The sequence below is a fragment of the Orussus abietinus genome, unplaced genomic scaffold (assembly GCF_000612105.2).
Source record: "Orussus abietinus isolate OABI.00-Male unplaced genomic scaffold, Oabi_2.0 scaffold1, whole genome shotgun sequence".
NCBI lineage: Eukaryota > Metazoa > Arthropoda > Insecta > Hymenoptera > Orussidae > Orussus > Orussus abietinus.
Window position 1 is genome coordinate 2,906,369 of NW_019396017.1, and position 25,874 is coordinate 2,932,242.

A 25,874-nucleotide genomic window follows, 5' to 3' on the forward strand; every position below is an offset into this window, starting at 1 on the left:
GGTCCGTCGTAATCGTGACTTAGTTTAACCGACTAGTCTTAAGAGCGTCCCCGAGGATGCGATGATTTCATTGAATGACTACTTTAAGAATGACTAAAAATCCACATACGTTTCAGAGCGAAATTCACTATCGGCGTAGATAATGAATCAAGTGCTGATAAGCGAGCGGTCAGAGGTCATGTCTCAAACCTTTTATCCGGGAGACAACATTGTAAAGATGTGAATTACCGAAAGCAGAAAAAAAGAAACAAAAAATGTTGGCAATATGAGATGAAGCTGGTAAACCATCTAGGGAGTTACATACTCGAATACGTAGAGATAAACATTGTTACGGTTGTAGTGTTTAATTTATTCTTACAAAGTAACTGTATTCTCGAACTTACAGATTCCCAGTCGCGAATAAGCGTGACATAAGCCGAGTAAAAAATACGGTGGGAATGCGGATAGTTTACCGAGGGGGATAATTCTGACACACCGCTACACTATGAAATACGAGGACTGGTGTAAGCGTAGGTCACAGAGATATGAACCAAAGATACTCTTTGATATGAACTGTGAGGGTCATCTCTGGCTGACACGTACCCAGTCAGTCTCTGTACTGCCAAGATTTCACATCATGAGCCTCCAAGGTACAATCCATTGTTTACATCCACGTGCCTTAAACGATCTATAGCTCGTAAACAGTACATAATCAGTATCGTGTGTTTCATAAGTACACTTAACATTGTTCCTCGACCGTGACCTGTGAATTTAAACGACCACCACGAATTAATTCATTTCTCTCATTTGTTCCAGCGCATTACGGGCGTGCCATTTTACTGACTTTCGCTGTGCTATCTGGAGCCGCTTTCGCGGGAAGATTATTTTCGAAAGGGAAAGAGTACACTTATTCCTACGATGCATCTACAAGTTCAAGTACGTTGCTGCCAGCAGAAGCAGCTTCTTCGTGGGGTCTTAATGGGAAATTGGTCATTATTGCTGACGAGGACTCGGTTCTTGTACAGGTACTGTATATTATAGGATGTACGTCGATATGCGATAATTATTGTCAAAGTTACTGTCTCCAAATTAAATCCGTTATTTCCAGTTGCAATCGATTAAAATGAGCGCCTCTAACGGTCCTCCTGGCATCGAGAAGGATTTCGTGAAAATCGACGAACAGGCTGAGGAACTTCTGAAGCCGTTTAGAATAGACTACGACATGGGGTACATACAGAATTTTAGCGTGGGAACCGAATCTCCCTGGGCCACTAATATTAAGCGCAGTATTGCTGGGATTCTCCAGCTAGATTTAAAGGCCGTAGAGAAGAAGGTCGCATTTTACTCCCAGGAGGTAAAGGCTTTGCCACGATTTCCTGGCATCTTACTTATTAACCAGCGGCTCTATTATAATTACACGTATTTCCCAGATCAATCATTACGGACAGTGCAATATCGAGTGCGTTGTAATCCCGATTACCGAGGACGAAAGCGTCGTTACGAAGTCATTCGATCCTCGCACCTGTCGAGGACATCCCCAGAAATATTGGAGCAACGTTCCTCGCATGGAGTGTCCCAATAATGACCAAGTAAACGCTTGAATGAATTCCTGCGCCCTGATGTATTTTATGGGTTTTTACATTCTCATAATTTTATCGGCATGTTCAAGAACCCAGTATTGAAGTCCAGCGAGCGACTGTATAAAGTAAGAGCTAAGGGAGAGGATTACACGATTCTGTTCGTCAACGCGACCGGTGGGATTTATGTACAGCCATTTCAAAGCCTCGGCGAAGCCCATGTATTATTCACCCGGTAAGCTTGCCCGTTTCTTATTCCTCTGTATGTAATTAGATAGACGTAAGAGATATCCATAGATTCGTCGTAGATCGATCTGACGTTTTAACGTGTTTACCGCACTCTAGGCAAATTCTGGAATTAACATCGGTTCGAGACGTGAATACTAGAATCTCTAAAACCGACCTACAAGCCGCAGGACTTGAACACGAACTCCCCGAAGGCGACTTGACACAAGGTAGAAGCGTTCCCGATAAAATTACTATATTTGCAACTGTAAGTGAAATGCCAAGTCGCTACTGTTATCCTCGTTTAAGTCTATTTAGGCTCCGATAGTGAATTTTGAACGTCCATCTCGGCAACATCCTACCCCAGATGACACCATTGTGCCTATGGATATTCTTTAATTCTTTTAATATACTCTCGATAATTAGAATATTTAATGGATAATCTGTATGTACATTCATGAGCTGGAACATGCTTTGAGTATATGTTAAATATTTGCATCGTGTTCCGGGAACGTCGAAGTAATTCGTAGAATGTTCATAGGAACCAGGAGTGTCATTTGGGACAGTTTTTATAATTCAAGGAATTCATATCGTGGGTTTCTGTCGTAGATACGAAACCTTCTGGACAGGCTGAGTCAACGCCTCGAGAATCCTGGATTAGATACTAAAATAGATAATTTACACAATACGACCATTTCGATACTTCTGTACTATCTGAATATGTTAGAGCGCGCCGATTTGCAGACAGTCTACAACAAAATATCCGGAACTAGTTATAAGGAGGAAACAATCAGGTTGGTGAAATAAATCTGATACGCTTCTGGTACTGTGCAGCCTCTAAGAACGTGATATAACCATATATTTCCAGGAACATGTTGCTGGAAATATTACCGCAAGTAGGGAGCAAAGAATCGGCTCTATTCGTATTGGATTTAATTTTACAGAAAAAGGTATCCCACATAAATGCGATCCAGCTGCTCACTCATTTACCGTTTCACGTTAAGAACCCGAACGTCGAGCTGCTGGTTAACATGCAGTCGCTCCTCAATTTACCGGATTACATTGCACCTGACATTCAGAACACGGGGATCCTTACTTTCGGGACGCTAATTTACAAGACTTGTCAAATGTACTGCCCGTATGAAATGCTTGACGATTACGTGCGCCTTTATCTGGACAAATTTACAGGTAAGCCATCGGCCCGGTTTGCTAATGGAAATTCGATTGCTAATTATTTCATTTCAGAGAGTACGCAGTACGAAAAGAAAATGGTATATCTGGAAGGTTTGGCGAATATACAGCTGGGCAGAGTTGTGGAGTTCCTTGAACCGATCGCAAGTGGTGGAAATTCTGAATCTCGCCATCTACGTTTCCTTGCGGCATGGTCTTCTCTACCGAGTGCTCCGTACAGACCGGATGTGGTAATTAGACTTGTTCGGGATGCATTATTTGAATTTATTCGTATAATTCTTCTCAGTCGAATCTGTCGGCAGATATATCCAGTGTACTGGCCGATTTTAGTCAATCGAACCGAACATTTGGAGATGAGGATAGCTGCCATGACTCTCCTGATAGTTTCCAATCCATCTCCCAGTCGGCTAATATCACTGTACTGGTACATGCAAGGAGAGCCTAATCAGCATCTGTACAATTTCTTTTACACCACTCTGAAATCCATGGAACGCACGAATTACCCATGCTACACTCACATGTAAGATATTTCCCGGGCACGAAATTACATAAACGAATTTATATGATTTTCTTTCTCCTACCTTCTTATACGAAAAAATGGAATTTAAAAAAAAAATGCGCTTATCGTATTTCTCATTTCAGAGGAAACATCGCAGCACAGTTTATTCGGATTTTGCGGAAGCCACCCACCCAGCAGAAAATCCTTACAGGGAATTATTTATTTGATTATCAAGACACTTCCAGGCATTTTGGAGCAATGTTGCACGGCATTGTAATCGCCGACTCTGTTACGAACATCCCCACAGTGTTGCACTTAACTCTGAACAATCACGGGATTGGTACAAACCTAAACCACGTTTCTGTAAGCCAGACGTACCATAATAATTATTACATTGTCAATTACAAAGTAGATAATGCCTTGGGTATCGTTCTTCAAGCTGTACATAAAAGCGGAAGGTCTTCTGTACTCATTGTCGACATATCAAGATAGTCCTACCCGGCTAAAGGACATATTGAAACAATTCATGCGTCATCAAGAGGTCGATCATCCGGTGCACTTGGAAATAATTGCACGCGTCCAACAGAAGGCGGTACTGTGTCTGCATTTGAATCAGACCAACATTGTAAAGGCATTTAAATGTACGTAGAGGACTGAACTTTAAGTTCAGACAATGTTTCACCTGATTTCAATTACGTATTTTTGGTCCTTTCAGTTTTGGTCTCGTTGCCAGGAAACGCCTACCATATCTATCAGAATATGGAGTTCCACATTAATCAGCAGCGTATTAATGTGCCATTAACAATTGAATCCGTCCAAGCTACCGATCTTGGAACTAATGTTCGCATCGCGGCGACGGCTACGTCGCTATTTTCAATGAGAGGGAACTTTACCCACGTATTCACAGGGCGAAACAACCACGTAGTTTTACGGTGAATATTTATATATTTATGAAATACCTGGGTGGATCTGACGATACGTCGATTACTTTCAGAACGTCAATCCACGGTACTCAAACAATAGAAACGTACAATCCATTGACTGATTTATGGCATGGGGCTGAACGTACACAGTCATTTCATGCATATCTGCCGTTTAATATCACAATAGGACTCGACGAAAAATTCTTCGTTTCGTACATGACACCTAAAGGCAAGTAAGACGGGAAAGATATATGAAATGAATATTTTATAACGCAAACACGTGATCCCAATGCTTCAGAATACGTGAAAACTGGTATAACCGGCCATGTAAGAGTGGTCACTAATATCAGGGGTGCAAAAGTAAAGAGTAAATTGCAAGCGATATGTCCTTCGTGCCCGGTATTATATACTGTAAGGAAATATGCTCCAGAGGAATCAACGGTAACGTTAATTATTTAAAATAATAGCTCTAAGATATTTGAAACGTACTTTAATACTGTGATTATTACATGAAGAATGTAACCATCTTTGGCACTAAAGCCCCAGAATTGGGAGGACAACTGCACGTAAAGATATTTGACTGTGAAAATGATATTTTCCAAAGTAACGTGGTCGTCGACATGTTATCATCGCATCGTGGGAATTCTCGGTAATTTTCCTAGTGATTATTTTTTTTTTATATATATATAATTCTATCTCTGTTTGTTATTTTGTTTCAACTGAAACGTTATACTGCAGAATCTGGCCTGTTGCTCAATCTGCTCTGCTTGGACTTCATCTCATAGATTATTTTACATATATTCCCCCGAAGGGGAGCTGCGGAGTGGAAGTTTATATTGAACCCTACGATCTACAGTCAACTGAGGTGAATACTGAGTTTATTAGTATGATACTTGTAAGATATATAATTTTTATTACACTGTTAATAACGTGTTTAAATATAATCGTTAGGTAAGATTCGAATACGTCAAAAGTGAGAAGTATCACATGTTCTCCATAATACGCCGAGAGCTGGAAACAAAGAGTATCTTTCAACAGTGGAACGTGGCAGTTCTCTACGAACCTACAAGTATGATTTCAGACGTTATTAAAATCAAAGCAAGTAAAACAATACCGGGAGAAAAAGTCATGAAGGTAATGTCTAAACTATTACTTATCGGTGAGCCGAAACTGAGGGTCAAAATATGAAAATTACGAGTTAATGAATATTCTTGTCATCTATAAATATTCTACAGGTCTGTGTACAGTGTGATAGAGAAATTCCTTGGGATTGGGAATATTTAAGCTTGACATCGACCGAGCCATCTTCCATGAAAATAAATATTGTATGGGGTCCATCCGACACCGCGAAAGGAAAGTGCACTGGAACAAAGATATTATTAAATTTACGCGGTGAAGTGACAAACAAACAGGTGAAGCAAAGTTTGGAGGACAAGTGGCCGTATAACAAATGTCGAGAAGAATCGCGAGGGAAACAATTCGTTCCATACACCGAAGCATGTTATCAAGCTTCCAAAGAATTATCTACTTTGCGAAAATATGAAATTTTTACCGAGTACGAAAATGTAAGTCTAATGTTCTATGTCGAGTATTCGTTAACTTCCTTTAGCTAATTTTTCATTAATTCACGTAACAGGTCCCGACGATATTGATAAGTGCTGCGTGGAAATTTAGGAGCTTTTATAATTTCATCGGTGGTAACACCAGTACTTCTCAAGCTTCCGATCAATTTTCGATAGTAGCAACGTTCCCAACGGATTCAAACACAGGACAATTGCAGTATAATATGGACACCGTTCCAATATTTTACAGTTCCCCATTCATCAGTTTTTTTTTTACTCGCAGTCGACTGCATAAGTACACCGACAATCCACTGCTCGGACCATTTATAGGTAGAATGCATTATTTATCTATATTGATTTTTATATGCAAGTGTTCAACCTTTTTTTATTGGCATTGATAGATGTGTGTGTGCTAAAACCATCCACGGTACAAACAGTTCATAACATCAGTGTTCCCTTGCGAAGAGATCGAGAAGCAATGATACTTGGACATTCTTACGAAGACAACCCTAAGTTTGTAGTGACTGCAGTTAATACACCATCAGGAATTATTCTGAATTTGCACGATGATACTGACGATATTAAAATTATGCCACAAAAGAATGGAGGTGCAGTCTATAATTACACTTCGGAACTGCCACTGAAACGCGACTTTGAATTTCACACAATCAATTCTAAAAGGTAAAATATTATTATTACTCTTACATCACGGTTTCAATAATATATTTTTCTTATTGTTACAGTTTAAGACTAGATGGGAAAACAGTTGACGTTATGTTTGTAAATTTAGTGTTCATACATTGGACTCAAGAGCAGGTATTCTTGTTCTTCCCAAACTATATTCGAGGATTTACTTGTGGTGTTTGTACTGCACATGACTTTGACACTGCGATCTCATACGAGAAACTTTAAAATAAAGGTTTTATAAAAATATTATCATTTAAGTAGAGAAACAAACTAAGACTAAATAATACAGTAAGTTTGTTAGCAATTTCCTAATACCATGCGCTATGCAAGTTCAAGCATGGGTTTTGTAAAACTAAACAAAACTATTTCAGATTTTCGTGAACATAAAATAAAATAAATATTTGTGCCTAACAAAACTAATCTGTTTGGATGAACTTACTTCTCTCACAATATATTTAGATGTTCATTTGAACCACTATATATCACATCACTAGACGTTCTTTGTAAGGCATCCATCCAAATGGTGATTCATCTCTTTCTCCCAGATAACTTCCATACAAATTGGGCAAGGAAATTTAGCCACCTGTTCTGCACTTTTGTCCTTCGTGTTAAAGTCAGTGAACGATGAAGATTCATCATTAAATACACTTGCAACACAATCTTCTAGGTGATCTTTCAAGGGAACCGTGGACTCAATAATACTGTTACAAACTAAACACTTGTACATTTTAGATGAAATTGTTAATGATTCCTCTTTGCCTGAAAGTACAGAATCACTAACAGAAGACTCATCCAAACTGATCAAGTTTATACTATTAGGACTATCCGTTTCCATAAATACTCCCAGAGTCAGTGAAGACCTGTCAATGTTATCAGGTTTATCATCTTGTATACATTCTTGAGTCAGCATCAAATTTGTTAGACACTCGTCAAGATGTTCATTAATTTTTGCACTTAGAACCGGTACATTGCATGTTGGGCAGTTCACTGCACTTTCGGAGTCTGGATTATCATTTGTTTTGAATTGCCTTGAATCTGACTGACTTTCATGTGAGCCTTTATGTCTGTCTGTAGTATCGGAATCATCTATTATTATTACTGAGGAACTGCAACTGCTGGAAGGGAGACAATTACTGCTGGTGGATATCTGACACGATGTATCTGGTGTAGCGTAACTCTCTGTATCACAAATCGATAAGCATTCGTCAAGGTGCTTGTTCAATTTTGCAACCGCAAACCTCATATTACATACAGGACAATTAACGTTTTCATTATCCTTTTCTACATTCACTTTCAACTTTTTATTAGGAACTTCTGTACTACTTAAACTTGAAGCAGTGCGTAAAGGACTCTTTAAGCCTTTCCGACTTTCATGTAACAACTTTTGATTAACGTGATTTAAGTGAGAATTTTCAGAGTATTTGTCCACCAAATTGCTCTTTCCTGTACCTGAACCACCAACAACACCAGAAAACAATAATTTTGGTGTTGATTTAGAATCAGACTTTGGTGTAGAATTGCCAATAGGTTTTATAGTAGATAAATTAGTTGGTTTTGAATCCCTGCAGCCATTCGGTCCTCCAGTACCCCATCCAAAAACCTTATTTGCATTACTTCCAATTTTCATTATTCCTGCAGGTGGAATTCCTTTGCTCTTGTCTGGATAATCAGTTTTATTTTTAGTTCTATTTATATCATGAATATTGCCAGTTTCATTCCGAGTTTGTAAAGATGTAACTGGGGGTCTCATTTCTGTTGGAGGTGTAACTCTTTTATCAGTCGTATCAGTCTTTATCAACCAGTTACTTAGCTTCTTCCCTTCTGGTGTACTAGATTTAGAATCTTTACTATTAATTTTTTTCCCCTTTATCTTTGGTTTCTCGGGCTCGCGAACCTTAATGAATTTTCCTCCACACGTAAGTTGATGCTCGTTCCACCAAAAATCATTTCGTCCTGGTGCTCGATTCATCGATCGTCGCACAGTACCAAAATAAGGTGCTTTATGTTGGCAAGGTCCGTCGCATCTCCACCAGTGTTGTTGATATAATTTAACCTCCTCGTGAAAACTATGATAAATCTGTAGAAAAAATGCACGTTGACATTTTCTCAAATTTATAGTAAGAATTGATTTTTTTTCAGACAATTTTATACTTTTACCGTTATATTGGTTCCAGCTTCTTGATTTATTCTATTCATGTGTTTACAAAACTGTGGACCATGCCCATCTCTATCTCTGTCATTATTTGTCAAAAATAAATACCCATGGATCATCTCATGCTGTTTGAAAATTAATTTAAACAAGTAATCAGTAGAATATCATTACTAGATCAAAATAGATTAACATTACTATTGAACAAGTAAAAATTTACCAAAAGGGTTTCGACAAGGTCTTTTCTTGGTCTTAATTTCAGTAATGGAGCACTGAGTGCAATGACACACTGCTTATTCCGAGGATGAAAACTACAAATCCCTGCACAACTGTAGAGCATGTTTTCTTTCACGTAAATGAATTACAAATTAGTGTTTTTTAATACTTGACAATGGAGGAAATATGCTTACGAAGTCATTCTAGGACTCCACCGAACTTCAACAGGTAATAGCTTGTTCCAAAAGAAGCGTTCATTAAACTGAATAAATAAAGTGTAGATGTTTGGAGTGGGATCTATGAGCTCCAAGGTACGATCAACAAGAGTTCGTGGTTCGTAGTTCTCTTTGTCCACCTGGAAGATATCCTTCATTTTTAACGGTCCAACTATTCAAAAACCAATTTAAATGTGAACAGTATTCAATATACTAAACTAATTTCGTAATATCATACACATTTTTCAAATACCGTAAAGCACAAGATAATATAAATCTGTCTTACATTGCCGTTAAATATAGCATTTTCAGTTACACCAACACCATTCAGTTTTCGATGCAGATCACGAGCCAAGACCTGATCTACAACTGGATTCATCGTAGCTACTTTTGCGGAAAATATTAAGCATTAAAAGTACTGTGTCAACGTAAAAATAAAGGTACAGATCGGACCATGATCAACCTAAACATTGGCTAAACACAAAGACAACTAGTCCAACTAAACCTGACTCAACCTGTCATAACCTTAAACTACATATATCTAGAGATACAGGGTTCGAAGCTTTTATGAGGGGTTCATGACTTTTTCAGCCAGTTTTCGAGCTGCCTAGCAGAGATGAGTTGGGAGATTACTTACGGGCAGAGACTAGCTTCCGGTGAATTTTTTTCACACCTGCGACCACAGTAGATCGGAAGCAATCGGAAGGTTGTTCTCTTCAAATTGATATCTCGGTCCACCTAAAGCTGAAAGGGAACACAAAGACACAAACGAGACCATTGGGAAAGCCAGAAAGAGGTGGTAATAAAACAGCTGATGACTTACTGAAATTACTAAAAGCCAAGAATATTCCGCAGTACATACATACATACATACAGAATGTTATGAAACTTTTATTAAGTGCACAGAGTAATATATTTTTGATCACTGTTATATCATCGTTAGAAATAATATAATAACCATGTCAAATGTCATCTAAATTACTTTTATGAATGTGCGTTATACTTGTAGGATAATATTACTCGTTATTACTATTACGTCTGTTGTCTCTTTTGTTACCAGTTCTGTACTTTGATCTTTGATTGAATATCCATGGGAATGAAGTCATTTATAATCGGTCAGTGGTATCAGAAAATAAAGGCACAACAATGAAAATGTCAAAGGAAATTCCATTCTAATACTGTAAGCTTATGAACAGTTTGTTTCTGAAGTATTACATTTATTTTGTATTAGATAATAACAGGTTTTGTGGGATTAATTATTATATCATGTAAATATTTTCAGAAAACGACAGCAGTAGGATGTGAAAATGGAAGTTACTACAGTTGGTGGAATTCCAGTAGAATGTCTGTCGGGAGAACTGGCAGGCATTTGGTCAGGCTGGAAGAATCTAGGAGAACGTGAAATTGTGAGAGAAGCTTCCGCAAAAGGTACTCATATCAGTCTTGCCTATAAATGTCTAGCTTGTCGAAGACAGTGTAGCATCAAAGAGGCACAAGAATATTTTTCCAAAGAAGTTGACATTTGGGTTAATGAATTATTAAGTAAACAACAAGTTCATAAAGCTTCTCATATTTTAAGGAACATGGTATGTACGTTGTATAATTTGATGTTTGTATAGTTTAAGTTTCGGTTTTATCATGCATTTTTATGTTTATCAGGGCAAAAATTCTATAGACTACATAAATAAATTTTGTATAATGTGCCAAGAACCAAAGCTGCGAGATTATTTGGCTGAATATTTAGTAAATATGAAAGGATTCCAAGATGTGCAGAAAGAAGCATGGGACATCCTCAAAGTAATTGGCGTGTATAAAGAGAAATTTCAGTAAGTTAATTATAATTACGAAAAGTCCCGGTAGTGCTCACTACGTCCTATACATGCACTGTACATATTGGTTTCAGCTTGCAAAATGTGTCCATCTACAAAAAATCAATACAAGAAATTATAAATATACCAGAAGATATAAAAAATGCCCTTTGCACCGAATTATGCTTTAATGTATTTGACTTGACCATTAGTAAGAAGTTACTGGGTCCGGAAGTATGGAATTATTTATTGCTAAGTAACAGGATCAATATGCTTCAATTTTGGATTGACGTGAATTATTTACAAAGCATAACTGACAAAAAATTACAAGAATACTCCAATGAAGAATGTGAACTGTTTAAGAATTTAAAAATTACTGACGAAATGATTGAGTCAGTTGAAAGTTCTCGTGCATCCTATGTGGGTCGGCAACAGATTCTTAATTATTTGACCAGGTATTTTTTTAACACATCATCGTACACTTTCTTGCATCTGTAAATGAATAAAAAATTGCATCATTTCAGATATGGCGTCTTCAATAAAAAGGAACGAATTAGTATGAAATTAATTTTAGCAAGATTTTTCAACAGTGGGGTAACACCATCTGAATTCGAAGAGATACTATCTTGTGCTTCGTGTAACCTTGATAAATCCACATTTTCACGAAGATTAAATATCTCATTATATTCTAAACAATACCTTGAAGAAAATAAGATGAGCGAGATTGACATGAAAAATGAAAAATTATCAAATGCACTCATGCAAATGTGTACCGCAAACGATTCCTATGTTGATGCTTTAGAGAAGGGAATTTTAGAAACTGTCTCTTATATATCTGATGATTATGACAAGTTTTTCAAACAAAATTATATAATTGCGCTAACGCTAGTTTGGTTACAATACAAAAAGAAATCTCTTATAGTCCAAAATACAGAAGGACTAACCGAAGAAGAAATTTTGAAGGATATTTTTCTAGATGAAAACGGTTTAGATTTGAATAATTTCTCATTGTCACATGATATTCTGCAGAATATATTAACTAATGTGCCAATTCTGAAACGGTCGATGATGAATGATTCTTCAGTAAAAAGTATCACCATGTATAAACTATTGAACGGTTACAAGAACTTGAATGCATTGCAGTTATTTGAATGGCGTCAGCAGAAACAAGCAATGCCTAATTTCGCTAGTGCGTATCTTGTTAAAAAGTATGGACACAAGGAAAGATTAACGTATATCAGTTATATTAAACAATGTAGACCTAACGTGGCAGCTATCATTCTTCAACAGCATCAGGAAAAGTCACAAGGAAAATTAACTTCTAAAATGTAATTCTATTGCATCAAGTATACAAATTATTCTATCGATACATTTAGGAGCAAGAGATCGATAACTGAAAATATTTCTTAAAGGAAATCTCAAGCAGCCTTTGATGCCCATATTTTTGGACTGAGAAATTTATCTAAGCCAGAAATCGCCTGTAGCTGTGTATCTTTCATTGAGATATTAGGAATGGATTCTGAAAGTTTAAGACTTCACATTACCGTAGCTAATTACATTCGAAGTGCCCTTAATATTTCTATAGGTCAGTAGATATGTTATTATTATTAAAAAAAAATTGATATTTTACTAACATTAGTGAATGTATTTCATTTCAGAGAGCCTTCTAGAGGCAGTCTTGTACCAGTCTGAAAAAGCTTTGAAATCCGTCTTGTCATACTTTGAGAAAAGTCTCGTTTCACGCCTTACAATACTCTTGATCAATGATTCTGCACAGTTCGTTTGTGCTTTACGAAAGTGGGAGATTCTCGTAAGATTTGCACAGATCCATGGTGCAACGTTACCTGATGGCTTACTCAAATTTCTAGCCAATCACAATTTTTGGTTTGAATTTCTTCTGGTTGGACAAATCTTTGCATATCCTGTAGATCAGGTACTATATCAATTTTACTATAAAATTATATTTTAAGTTTGAATTAAAGTTGACGAAAGTACCATAGTCGTACACAAGTACCTCACTTTAATAATTAAAACATATATAGGTCTAATTAAAAATTAGTAACTACTATATCGTCTTATCATGCTATTATAGATGATGAAAACTACTAGATACTTCCAAGACTCAAACGTGAGAGATCATTTAATGGCGGCTTTGGGTAACCCTCGACTCTTGAAAACAGAGCTGATAGTTCACGAAAATCAGAAATTCAAATCCAGGGATCCACGACAGCTACTGTTTCCTAAAATAGGTCTAAACCAGCCTGTAAGTGCTTTTTAACTATTTTTATTATTACCTTTCAATTATAGTCTTTTTTTATTTTATATATTTACAGAATTCACAAGATTCACCAAGTTCCAGTTCTGCAACATTTCCAGATCTGAACAAATTTACGGGATTCAATTCTACAGAAAGTACCCTTTTAAATTGCAGCACATATGCATTTACTAACGATCTATGGTTTATTATCTTAAAATGTCACCAAAGTCAAGATCCACCTGGTGCTCTAGTAGTAGAATCCCGTTTAAATTCTCTGCCAATCTTAACAGTTTTGGCTGCATGTTACGAGGTACGCGATCAAATGAATATATCTACTGTAAGAAAAAATTACAAAAGATTGTTTTATGCTCTTTAGCCATTTTCCGCAATTTCGTATTGGTACTCATGGCTGGTGATATCGGTTAAAAATAAGGAGATTGAATCAGAGTACGAACAGTGTATGGAACATCAAATGTGGTCAGCTGATAAGGTGTTTCACTTATTTCAAATTATGGTCTCCCATGGATATGTTGATACTCTTAATCGCAGTTTTCAAATATTTATGCCAGTGAGTTGGTTCGATATCTTTCTGCCTGACCTATAAGTGTACTTTTTTACATGGTAGTACTGTAACGCATGAATGTAAACATTGCCCCACAGGAAAATCCATTGCGTCCATTTTTTGAGTTTCTTACTCAGTGTATAAAATTTGGAAATTTCCGTGAATCGGAGAAAAGTTTGCTAGACTTTAAGTCCGGCTGTTCCACACTTAAATGCAATGTAAGTTCAGTAATAACTATAATTTTAAGTGACAATATGTTTATAGTACTTGAAATGTATTACCGATAAATATGTATTTCTTCCTTTTAGAAAATTATTGATTGGGAATGTACAGATATGACTTATTTAAAAAATGTTTCCTGGATTGCATCCGTCGCAGTCAATTGCATCGTGGTGGCCTTGGCACAAAGTTTCTGCAGTTCATACATGCAAATTAAATTTCTCGAGGTGCTGGTAAAGCTGAATTTTAATGCTGACCTTCCAGGTATTCACACTATTTTTGTCTTGTTTTTTATAAATATCCTTTGTAATGAAATATAATTGCGTCTGTAATTTTTCAGTCGACGCCCCAGAATTCTCGAAACTTTTGGAATATATCAGAATTCTTTTCAAAACGGGTATAACTCTAAATTTTCTAAACTATGGTGATACGAAAGCTCAATACAATTACGAGTCCGAAGTTGAAAAATGTGTCAATGACTTAATAATGGAAGAAAACTATACGAGTGCTTTGCAACTTTCAACTGTAGCAGGAAAAGATGTTTCTCGCGTTATACTTGCACAGGTAAATGATTACGGGAATGTTTAAAAAAATATATTATCAAAGTCGTACCGTAGACAATTAAAAGTAACCATTAATTGATTTCAGTATCGCAAGGCCTTAAGAGACATTGACAAAAGTGCCTGTGGGATACCAGGATTTTGGGAACGATGTGCAACTGATTTTAAAAAATACAACGTTTGTTTCGAACAAGCAGCAGAATTTTTTGTCGAGTATGCTGAGAAGGTTTTATCTCATAAAGAACGGTAAGTCTTATTTGTCAATAGTGAAGATTTAAACTGCTGGGATATAGAAAATAATTAAATTGTACGACTTCTCCTGACATTCATCTAGGTACAAAATACTACGATTAGCGCTGGACAATTTGAGAGGAAACTCAGCGGATCAGAAAACGATAGACACGGTAGAAATGGCAATGTGGAAATCGTGTGTACTCGCGGGACCTGAAAATATCGAAGTAGAGAATGAGTATGGTATTTTTAATAAACTAAAGACTGAACTGTTATGCGGCTTAACTGATTTACAAATCACGTGTACTTTGAGCAACGTAGCTGAGGAAACAGCTGTCGATACTCTGATAAGCAAATGGATCGATGCGGATAAATTGGATGTTGCATTAAGGATTGCAACCTTTTTCAATTACAAGCACATGGTACGTATTAAAATCATACGTCCATATATCAATCATAATTAATGTATATTCCTTTTTAAATTAGGATTTGCAAATATTGATGTTATGTCTAAGCTTAGCTGAGGGAGAGATCTTGCCCAATGAACTAACTCTGCAACAAAAGGCGTTATTAACCGTCAGCAATAAAAGTAAATTGCAGAAATTTGGAACACTTAGGAACCGAGGATTGCAAAGGCACCATTCGACGCAGTCACGTAATTACTTTCTTTCCTTTCATTTAAATGTTTAAATGAAAAAATAAATCCAGGTTTTGTATCTATTTATTTTCTGTTACTGCAGTAAACGTGCTTTCGACGAAATCAAATCATAGCGAGAGTCCTGAAAAAGGGAGTGCTACGACAGCTGTTCACCAAGTTCGACTTGATTGTACGTTATTATTGGAAACGTTATTGGAAAACCTTCAACATGGACTGAATACGGGCACGAGGATAATATTATGTTATAGACTTGCTACATACCTGGGAAAAAGTTACCAAAGCTTATTAACGTTAGAAAATCCCACTCAATTTTTGCAAGATATTATAAAAGGCCACGATGAACATAAATTCGAAATTGCCCATGATATAATTGTTGCTTATCACATAGAAAACGACGACGTTGCGTATTTGTTGGCTGAAAGAATTGTAGCCATTATAACGTCGTCAATTGAAGGTATTAAACTGAAAATCATCGAAATCTTGATTCATTTTTTTTTTTAATAGATATCATTTTTATATTTCCTTTTTCAGATGAGAGCGACGAGTTTATAGTGTTAAATAGTTATCCTTTGGACGTAACACTTAATGCATTCATAGAATTATGCAGTGAACCATCATTGTTAGGACAAGAGTTGTTGAAAAAGGTTACGAAAATGTTAGGCCGTTCGTGCGGCGAAAAACGAGACAGTAAGTGGTTGAGTTAATTAATCAATGGTTTAGTAAGTTGAAAAAAATACGTAATTCTTAGCTCGAATTTAATTACAGTTTCAACTTTAAAAATCGCAGTAGAGATCTTAATAAAATCCCACGATTGTTTTACGACGTCTTGCAACATGGAAGGAATAGCATCTATACTACGAAAATGTCAACAAGTTGCGAATTCCTTAAAAACGCTTAAACATTGGAGTTTATTGGTATAAGAAAATTCTCTAGACTTGAAAGTATCTCGTTCTAATTTATTTAATCTAAAGCTGCATTTTTTTACAGGTACGCCTTGTGACCGGAGTTGGTAGATTTACAGAAATGCACTATGTTTTCCAGATTTTGAAAGACCACTATCAGTTCGAATTTCTTTTAGGGAAAGGTCTCGATAAGGTAATCTACGGCACACTTTTTTTTTATTCGACCAATTAATTTAGTTTCTTTTCATCTTGAAGTCCGATAAATTATTTTCACAGGTGCCAGGATTGAAAATGGCTCTCCTAGAATTTGTAAAACGCCAGTGCCCGAATGACAAAGATCTCTTTAATCTGGTTGCGTTACATTTTCGTCTATATTATGAGATTGCCATTATGTGGGAAAACGAAGCAAAAAAATTATTAAATGAATTAGTGACCGAAGCCAGGAAAGAAATGGGAAAAACTTATTCATCGCAAACGGATCTGAAGCTTACGAAAACTGAAAGTATTCTGAAAAGATTAAACCTTTTGATAGCGAATTTCACACACGCTGCAGAATACTATTTACAGGTAAACTAGACTAACGAATCATTTTTTTTTCCATCGTAGTGACCGTAATTTTTTTCCTAGGATAAAAAATTGAACTTGGCATGTCGATGTTCATATCAAGCACAATTGATAGCTTTACAAGTATCATTATTTGGTGCAGCATCGCAGGGTCAACTAGTTGCTTGTATACTAGACCTAACCTCTGAAGAGATTGAAAGGACCATTTGTCGTGATTTAAGCTATCCCCAAGGACTTATAATTGCTCGCGCTTATAATCATCACGTAGACTGGGCAGAAGCAATTTATACTCATTGCGTGATTAAAGGCGAAATGCGGTATTTGAACGATTTTTTAACATCGAACAAGCTAACCACAGTAATGGTCCGAGACTGTGCCCGGAGGTAAATAAAAAAAAATATATATCTTAATTTTATTTGTTTCTATAATTAATTTTAGTCTAAACATCAAAAAATATTTTAAACAAGCTTTTGTAATATTTTCGGTTGACAGGTATCAGTTAGAAAAGGTAATTACGAAATCAATGACAGAAAACATGGAAGCTCTCGTATCCCAATTAGTGGATATCGAATACAAGTACATGTTAGCTAGCCAGCTGGGATTTAAAAGGATCATTGAAAACATGCTTGGGAATGCTGTTATCTGTGCATACTTAAAAGACACTGTTTGGGTAAAAGGTTATGATGCTACAGAATTTATAGGAGAAACATTCGGTAGTTGAATGATTAAATCCTTCGATTATTGAAAAGAGACACATATTTAAGAGTTTTTATAAACGGTGAATGTAAGACACCATCGACAAGAAGTTTACGTATAAAATTGTTATTACTGTTGAAAGAGAGTCTAAGAAATGTGCTATTTTTAATAATTATTCATAAATAAATTTTCAGTATTATGTATGGAAATGTTGTTTCTCACTTACTTGCATTTGACTATACTATGCGAATTTACATTTATTGAGTTATTGCTTCTCCGATTTCCCACGTCACCATTGACATTCAAAATCTTTACATCATATTGTTTCGCAATACATTTAAATACACCATCGATCCCTTAAGAATCTGAAATAGTAAATCATTGTATCATTAGAGCAATTTTATGTAATTATACAAGGACAAAATATTAGAAAGATCATAAGTTCCAAAGCTTACATCGCCCAATACAGTCAAAGACAATGCTACTATCTTTCCAGCAGATAGTCTGGGTGGAATTTGGCAAATCATAATTACCATGATTAGTTCAGATATTTTTTTTGCCGGTAACCGGTACCAATCTATTTCAAAGGAGGTTGTTCCGATCATGTCGTACTAACAATATTATCTCATTAATATCTCAAGTTGATCCAAAAAGTTGTGTTCAAGAACGTATACCTGTTTTGCAAGTTCTTCGCTGATAAAACAGTACACGAATATATTTAGAGTAAAAGAGACAAACAGAATGACCATAATGACACACGTCACCGTATCTTGTTGTTCTATCGCCTGCAATAAACGCAAATTTTAACAGCCTCCCGTTTATCATTCTAAGCACCCTAGGTAATCATAAATTAACTTGCATACCGTAAGTAAGTAATACACGACAAGACAAATTATGGCACTGGATCCCAGACATTCCACCAAACAAATTTCTTTCAACAGCGACACCGTTTTCTTCGTAAACCTGAAAAAATTGAGAAACATCACAAGATTCACCACTTGATCCTGCCGTTTAATGTCGAAATTGGAAGTATCCCCAACCAGAAAAACGGACATTTATTCACCTGATTATCCGTACGTGAGTCTCGATTATAGCAGCCCACCTGTCGTTCAGGTTTCCATGTATCTTCTGTTTTCCATCTACAAGATCCTTCAAAAGTAATACTATTATTTGGCATTGTCCACAGATATGAGAGACCAACTTCGCAGCCAGAGCGGAAGCCCCTACCGAGGCAGTACAAATTATTGTTATCAGTACTATCTGCATCAAATACGAAATCTCATAAATCGGTGATGAACGAAAGTCGAAGGTGCCATAATAAACGGGCAGAGCTAATTTCCTCGTAGTGACGTTGCTACCCGGCAGAAGTTCCCCAGTGAATAAGGGCTTCATACTGGTATATCCAAGGGTTCCACTGAACATGAAGATAGCACAAGCATTTGTGCACCTGTTGGACCATTCCGTGGCTCGAAGCATGATTTTGCGTTCTTCCGACAGACGCACATTTCTCCAATCCTCGGACATCAGATCAATGCAGAGTCCGATCTCTTTCTTCTTGGTCAAGATGCACCAATACTTGGCAGCTCCTGTCAGGCAGTAGAACAATGGTCCAAACGACATCACCTGCGTACAATTTTGGAAAAAGGAAATTAATTATCCCATGAAAATTGATAAATCACCGATCGCTTCTATTTAGCCTCCGATGGCTGCACATGGACGTTCAAATCTTATCTCGATTTCGAGGTAAACGAAGAGTAATTAGTTTTACTACCTGCACCCTGATGCTATTCTCTATCACGACAACCTGGAGAGCAAAAGGAACGATCACGATGGCTCCTATGATGACACAAGCAATGATAGAAACGACCATCATGACATTTCCCATTGACAAACCGGACTCTTTGGAACGCCACAGACCGATCGACTTCAAGAGGAAACGCAGCTTTTTTAGGTCTTGCTCGAAATCGACTTCGTAAAACTCATTGCGAACTGCTACGGAATCTACGCTATTGCCTTTTGAAATCATGCCGACGGAGTTCTGAATTGTCGTCGACTGAGGACGATTTTTAGATTGAGGGAAAAAGATCTCGAAAGGGTCTGCGCGTTTTTGCGGATTTACCCGAAGATGACGGCCATGTCTGGGGGCTTTTTATGTTCGATGCGATGGAGATAATGTCGAGCAATTAAATATTAACATGTCAGCATAACGTCCTTTCGTGTCTACCCCAAGTGTAGAGACAGGAGAGTACGCTTGCATCATTGATTACAAACCATAGTCTTGCTATTACGAGAAACGGACAGTCTCGGAAAAAGTGGCCGAGAGACGGAACGGGTGAGTCGATAGCATTTTTCAATACCATCCATAATATTTCACAGTTTTCATGAATTTTAACAATGTGCTTCTCTCATCTCAAGTCGTCGATGTGCGCGCAAAAAATGTTACCTTAAGATTAGCACGGTTAGTGGAGTTCAAGACAACAATGTGCGCTTTTTAATAATGGCATACGCTAATCCTTACGATTGAAACCCCAAGTGTTTATAATATCAGTTCTCGAAGTACATTTAAATACAACATGGTGGCCTTAAACACCTGGAACAGAAAATTTCCCCGGTGAGTCTATTAATGGGAAAGGATTTTTACATCATTCTTAGAGTATTAAATATTGAAATTATACTAGTCATTGAATTATTTCAATTGCAGCACTTACGTCACAAAACACACTCATGGACAGCTCGGATATCTTCCCAGCGGTCAGTTTGACTGGAATGTTACAGATGGCAAGTACTAAAACGATTTCTGACGCCTTTTTTGACGGTAGACGATACCACTCGATCTCGTAAATCGCTGCTCCAATCATTGCACACTAACAATTTCGTCTTTTAAATGAGAGGAAATTTTGTGAAACACCGGGAAAAAGCCTACCTGTTGGGTAAGCTGTTCACTGATGAAACAATATATAAATAGATTCAGGATAAAGGAGATAAATATGAGGCCAATTATGATGCAATCTCCTATATTATTTTCTTGCAGGTTCTGGAAAGTATCGGAATTAAGCTTACAGGGGAAGAAAATTTGAGAGTTCATTTTTTATACGGAAACGGAATTCTCTTCCGAGGAAACAACCATTCCGAGAGGATGGAGCGGACGTTTAAAAAACATAAAGTTTTGGATAATCGATTGCTTTTTTCATTCGCCTACCACGATCACATCAAATCCAAGGAAGCAAGCTACTGTGCTACATCCTAACAGTTCCGTGAGACATATTCCTCTTAGTACCGACACGACGTCCTTTACAAATCTGCAAGGTACAATAATTACTACCGCGACGTATTCTTCCGCAAAGATTAATCCAATATATTAAGTCACGACACCAATATAATTACTATTTGTGCACTATTTTACCTTAGTACCCGTAAGTGAGCTTCGATAGCGTAAGACCACCTCTCGTTAAAGCTCAGATCTTGTTGCTCGTCTCCATTGATAATATTCTCAAAAAGGGACCTCACGATCCGACACTGGCCACAGATGTGAAATACGAGTTTCGCAGTGAGAGCACATGCAATCAGGTAAAAGGTTACAGACACGGTCACGCACGCTACTTGCGCAACATAAATTATTTCATAATTCGGCGAAGGGCGAACGTCGAAGACGAAGTAATAGCAGGGCATCGCCGGTTTCCTCGTGGTGATATTAGGCGTCAGAAGGTCTCCTGACATGACAGGGATCATGGATGCGAAGCCAATGCAACTAGGGAACATGACGATCATGCACGTCCGGGTCAATTGTTGGCAAAATCTCGAGCTTCGGAGCATGATCTCGCGGTCGGACTCCGTGCGGACATTCCTCCAATCTTCGGTAATCCACTCGATGCATTTGCAGAGATCTTTCTTGCGATGCAACATGTACAAATACTTGGCCCCTCCTATGAAGAAACCGACCAACTGCGAAGAGTATTGCACCTGTGGAAAGAATTGAACGTCACGTGACACAATTTAAACATCGAATTAAGAAAACAAAAGTGCGATTCCGAATTTCCACGTTTTTGATAATCCTTCGTTAATTCCTGATATAAATTCAGATTCACATTCGAATTCGCACTGGGAATACATTCAGAATCCCTGATACAAAAACCTATGGAAAGCGATTACTAATAAATACATTGTGATAATTACGGAACTCTGTTTAGCATTTTCCGCGGCTTGATAGTAACTTTTGTCCCTACCAGCGACTTAATGTCCTCCTCCATGAAAACGAGCTGTATGAAGAAGGGAACGACCACGACGACGTTCAGAAGAGTGCAGGCTGTGATAGAGACGAGTGATATGAGATTCTCTCGGGATGAATTTTCAGATTTCGAGGACCACAAGCCTACCGACTTCATCAAACTTCTTATCAGATGGATATCCTCCTCGGAGTCGGGTTCATGGAACTCGTTATGAAATTTCCCGGAATCCGAATCACTCTTCCTGGTGATCATTGCGAGATCCTCGATCCGATATCAACTGACTGATAAGAAAAGATTCAAGAAGGCAGGCGCATCTTCGCGACTTCACTCGAGGATAATGACCGTGAGGGGATTTCTTGTGGGCTTTACTCGTATTTTGTGGACGACGTGCTGATTAAAAATTGAAACGTTAGCAGAAGGTACCTACGGATATTCGAGACGGGAGTGTAAAGACGGAAACCTTGAGGGAGATACATTGATTATTTCTCTAGTATGCAGGCAAAACCTGCGACAGGTGGCCGCGGAAATTGCACATCCCTTGGTTAATCTACAAAAATATATTTCTCGATAACGTCCACCACGTCACCGTCGTATGACATATTGTTTATATTTTGCAAGTACGATCTGAACTACCGCGGTCTAATTTACTTCCACGAAGTCGAATTTTTTCTCACATCAAGACTAAACGATTTTTTGTGGATTTACCTGGAGATGGTGATCCTACCTGTGGGACTTTTCATATTTAATGCACGCTATTGTCAATTCAGTGCAATTAAATATTAAGATGTCACCACGCACTCTCGGGTCTGCCCCATGGCGGTGTAGAGACAAAAGATTTCGGAGCTCTCATCATTGACTTATCATTGTCTTACTAATCCGAGAAATGGACACTCTGCAGACAAGTGGTCGAGACACAGGACAGGTAGTAAGATGTTAATTTCTCTAACGATATTTATATCTTTTAACAATTTTCAGGATCTCTCGCACGATATGCATGTCTCATCTTAAGTGACACCGAACAACCGTGGAAAAAATGTTATGCTCTTGTTACTAATCATTACGGTTGAAATCCCAAGTGGTTACAATAGCAGTTCTCGAAGCACATTTAAATACACCATGGTAGCCTTAAACACCTGCAGCAGAAAATAATTACGGTTATTTGAAAATTTGGAAGGAAGAATTTTTACTACCCTCATAGACTATTCTATATTGAAATTAAATTGGGCGTAGAAATATTATTATTCCAAGACTTACGTCACAAAACACATTCATGGACAGCTCGGAAATCTTCCCAGCGGTAAGTTTGACTGGAATGTTGCAAATGGCAAGAATTAAAATGATTTCTGACGCCTTTTTTGACGGTAGACGGTACCAGATCCTGTACGTCGCTTCTCCAATCATAGCGCACTACCAATATTGTTTCTTAAAATCATAGCAAGTTTTGTGAAAGACCGGGGAAAAGCCTACCTGGTGGGTAAGCTGTTCACTGATGAAACAATATACAAATAGATTCAGGATAAACGAGGTAAATATGAGGCTAAATACGATGAAACCTCCTGTATTATCTTCCTGCAGATTCTGGAAAGTATAGGAATTAAACTTACAGGGGAGGAAAATCTGAAAGTACATTTTTCTATGGAAACGGAATACTCTTCCGAGAGGATAAAGCGGACTCTAACAAATATGAATTTCACGAAAATCTATTTTTTTTTCATTCGCCTACCAAAATCGCATCAAGCCCAAGGAAGCAAGCGACTGTGCTACATCCTAATAGTTCGACGAGACATACTCCTCTCAGTACCGACACGACGTCCTTTACAAATCTGCAAGATACATCAACCACTACCGTGAGGCATTATTCCACAAACACTCATCCGATTCTATCAGCTGGAATATTTTAAGTCACGGCACCAATATAATTACTAATAGTGCATTATTTTACCTTAATACCCGTAAGTGAGTCTCGACGGCGTAAGACCACCTCTCGTTGTAGCTCAGGTCTTGTTGCTCGTCTCCATTGATAACATTCTCAAAAAGGGATCTGACGATCCGACACTGGCCACAGATGTGATAAACTAATTTGGCAGTGAGAGCACACGCAGTCATTAAAAATGTTATACAGACGATCACGCATGCAAATTGCGCAACATAAACCACTTCATAATTCGGCGAAGGACGAACGTCGAAAGCGTAGGAATAGCAGGGCAACAACGGCTTCCTCGTTGTGATATTAGATGATAACAGTGCCCCTGACAGAAGGGGGGTCGATATTGAATACGCCACGCCACCAACGTACAAGATGACCGTACACGTCCGGGTCAATTGTCGGCAGTATTTTGAACTCCGGAGCATAATCACGCGGTCTGATTTCGTGCGAACGTTCCTCCAATCTTCGGAAATCCTGTCGATGTAGTTGCAGATATCTTCCTTGCGATACAACATACATAAATACTTGGCCGCTCCTATGACGAATCCGACCAGCGGCGACGCGCTTTCCACCTGTGGAAAAATCCAACGCCACGTGAAAAATTGTATTTAGTGGATAGCACTATTTGACGTCTCCGCGACTTGTGACTCATTTCTGTCACTACCTGCATTCTGACGTTCTTCTCTATGAAAACGAACTGTATGATGAAGGGAACGGAAACGATGATGGTTACAAGAGAGCAGGCTGTCATAGATACGAGTGACATGTATTTCTCTCTGGACGAAATTTTACTCTTCGAGGACCACAAGCCTACCGTCTTCATTAAAAATCGTAGCATACGGATATCCTCCTCGAGATCGGTTTCATGAAACTCGTTCCGAAATTTCCCGGAGTTCGAATGACTCTTCTCGGTGATCATTGCGAGATCCTCGATCCGACATCAACTGATAGTCTTGACCGCCGATAAGAAAGGATTTAAGACGCGCAGGCGCGTATTCGCGACTTCACTCGAGGATAATGACCGTGAGGGGATTTCTTGTGGGCTTTACTCGTATTTTGTAGAGGATGTGGCCATTAAAAATTGAAACGTTAGTAGAAAGTACCTACGGATATTCGAGACGGGAGTGTAAAGACGGAAACCTTGAGGGAGATGCATTGATTATTTCTCTAGTACGCAGGCAAAACCTGCGACAGGTGGCCGCGGAAATTGCACATCCTTTAGTTAATCTACAAAAATATATTTCCCGATAACGTCCACTACGTTACCGTCGTATTTCGTGACATATTGTTTATATTTTCTAATTTGTTTTTCCTTCCCGGAGGTTCAATTGCAAGCAACCGTATTTTTAGTTAAGACCGTAAATCACAGATCGAAATTATTTTTGTTTTTCGAGATTTAACGTAAAATGTATTGGTAGTGGAGATCGTTCGGATATTGCTGAATGTTAATAGAGCTCCAGAACATTTGTCTGCTCGGTTTGTTCTCATAACCAAAAGTAATACTCGACCATAAGGTGATAGGATTGCGTACCGTATTTGCGGTTTTACCTAGAGATGGTGATCCAACCAGGGGTCATTTTACATTTACTGCACGCCATGGCCAATTTCGTGCAATTAATTATTAAGTTTTCACCACGCACTCTCGGGTGCGTACACCCATAGCGGTGTAGAGACAAAAGAGTTCGGAGCTTTCATCCTTGATAAGAAATCATTGTCTTACTATTTCAAGAAGTGGACAGACTCCGGACAAGTGGTCGAGAAACGCGACCGGTAATAAATTGATAATTCCTCTAATAACATATATCTTTAAAAAGTTCTCAGGATCTTGCGCACCGTTTGCGATGTGCATCTCTCATCTGAAGTGACACCGAAAGAACGTGAGAGAAATGTTATGCTCGTTTTAATTTATCATATACTAATCCTTATGATTGAATGTCCAAGCGGTTACAATATCAGTTCTCGAAGCACGTTTAAATACACCATGGTAGCCTTAAACACCTGTAGCAGAAAATAGTTACGGTTATTTAAAAATTTGGAAAGA

General features: G+C 37.8%; 5 protein-coding genes across 12 annotated transcripts; 2 read left to right on the forward strand and 3 right to left on the reverse strand.

The window, feature by feature from the left end:
• The first annotated feature begins 469 nt into the window (after nt 1-469).
• Nucleotides 470-6,877, forward strand: LOC105698073 (vitellogenin-3). The gene is made up of 22 exons (XM_012421993.2): nt 470-629; nt 796-1,004; nt 1,088-1,333; nt 1,410-1,568; nt 1,649-1,791; nt 1,902-2,049; nt 2,391-2,575; nt 2,650-2,969; nt 3,027-3,202; nt 3,275-3,492; nt 3,615-3,834; nt 3,911-4,112; nt 4,187-4,403; nt 4,466-4,623; nt 4,693-4,835; nt 4,910-5,043; nt 5,133-5,259; nt 5,346-5,528; nt 5,630-5,959; nt 6,031-6,286; nt 6,358-6,637; nt 6,700-6,877. The coding sequence occupies exons 1-22, from the start codon at nt 485-487 to the stop codon at nt 6,866-6,868; spliced, it is 4,368 nt and encodes a 1,455-aa protein (XP_012277416.2). The 5' UTR covers nt 470-484; the 3' UTR covers nt 6,869-6,877.
• On the reverse strand, nt 5,630-9,771 carry LOC105698074 (sprT-like domain-containing protein Spartan). 3 transcript variants are annotated; one of them, XR_002762425.1, is made up of 6 exons: nt 9,510-9,771; nt 9,203-9,363; nt 9,013-9,121; nt 8,801-8,920; nt 7,083-8,720; nt 5,630-5,756 (listed from the first exon to the last, which is right to left on the reverse strand). XR_002762425.1 is itself a non-coding variant. In XM_023434688.1 (5 exons), exons 1-5 carry the CDS (start codon nt 9,600-9,602, stop codon nt 7,134-7,136), a joined length of 2,070 nt encoding a protein of 689 aa, XP_023290456.1. In that variant the 5' UTR covers nt 9,603-9,771; the 3' UTR covers nt 6,665-7,133. The 3 variants fall into 3 exon arrangements, 1 of the variants encoding a protein (XP_023290456.1); XR_002762426.1 differs by having other exon boundaries at nt 9,203-9,395; nt 9,510-9,605; XM_023434688.1 differs by lacking the exon at nt 5,630-5,756 and having other exon boundaries at nt 6,665-8,720.
• LOC105698072 (spatacsin) lies at nt 9,617-17,889 on the forward strand. 6 transcript variants are annotated; one of them, XM_012421990.2, is made up of 24 exons: nt 9,617-9,663; nt 10,284-10,403; nt 10,506-10,809; nt 10,883-11,049; nt 11,127-11,486; nt 11,556-12,359; nt 12,444-12,616; nt 12,690-12,964; nt 13,124-13,294; nt 13,365-13,598; nt 13,665-13,856; nt 13,949-14,068; nt 14,159-14,333; nt 14,410-14,633; nt 14,718-14,875; nt 14,964-15,282; nt 15,347-15,515; nt 15,601-15,972; nt 16,050-16,205; nt 16,284-16,432; nt 16,506-16,613; nt 16,697-16,987; nt 17,048-17,367; nt 17,477-17,889. In XM_012421990.2, exons 3-24 carry the CDS (start codon nt 10,531-10,533, stop codon nt 17,703-17,705), a joined length of 5,445 nt encoding a protein of 1,814 aa, XP_012277413.1. In that variant the 5' UTR covers nt 9,617-9,663; nt 10,284-10,403; nt 10,506-10,530; the 3' UTR covers nt 17,706-17,889. The 6 variants fall into 6 exon arrangements, with proteins under 6 accessions (XP_012277413.1, XP_012277414.1, XP_012277410.1 ...); XM_012421991.2 differs by lacking the exon at nt 9,617-9,663 and adding an exon at nt 9,861-10,215; XM_012421987.1 differs by lacking the exon at nt 9,617-9,663 and adding an exon at nt 9,861-10,130.
• A 102-nt stretch (nt 17,890-17,991) lies between these two features.
• LOC105697886 lies at nt 17,992-22,158 on the reverse strand. Its single transcript, XM_023434742.1, is given in 10 exon segments — nt 17,992-18,045; nt 18,136-18,291; nt 18,355-18,643; nt 18,744-19,303; nt 19,452-19,733; nt 20,389-20,544; nt 20,604-20,714; nt 20,880-20,979; nt 21,084-21,640; nt 21,904-22,158. Coding segments are annotated over 10 exon segments (2,520 nt in total).
• A 585-nt stretch (nt 22,159-22,743) lies between these two features.
• On the reverse strand, nt 22,744-24,584 carry LOC105697887. Its single transcript, XM_012421618.2, has 6 exons — nt 24,498-24,584; nt 23,849-24,405; nt 23,630-23,729; nt 23,374-23,484; nt 23,161-23,313; nt 22,744-23,039 (listed from the first exon to the last, which is right to left on the reverse strand). Exons 1-6 carry the CDS (start codon nt 24,582-24,584, stop codon nt 22,986-22,988), a joined length of 1,062 nt encoding a protein of 353 aa, XP_012277041.1. The 3' UTR covers nt 22,744-22,985.
• Between the last annotated feature and the right edge of the window lie 1,290 nt (nt 24,585-25,874).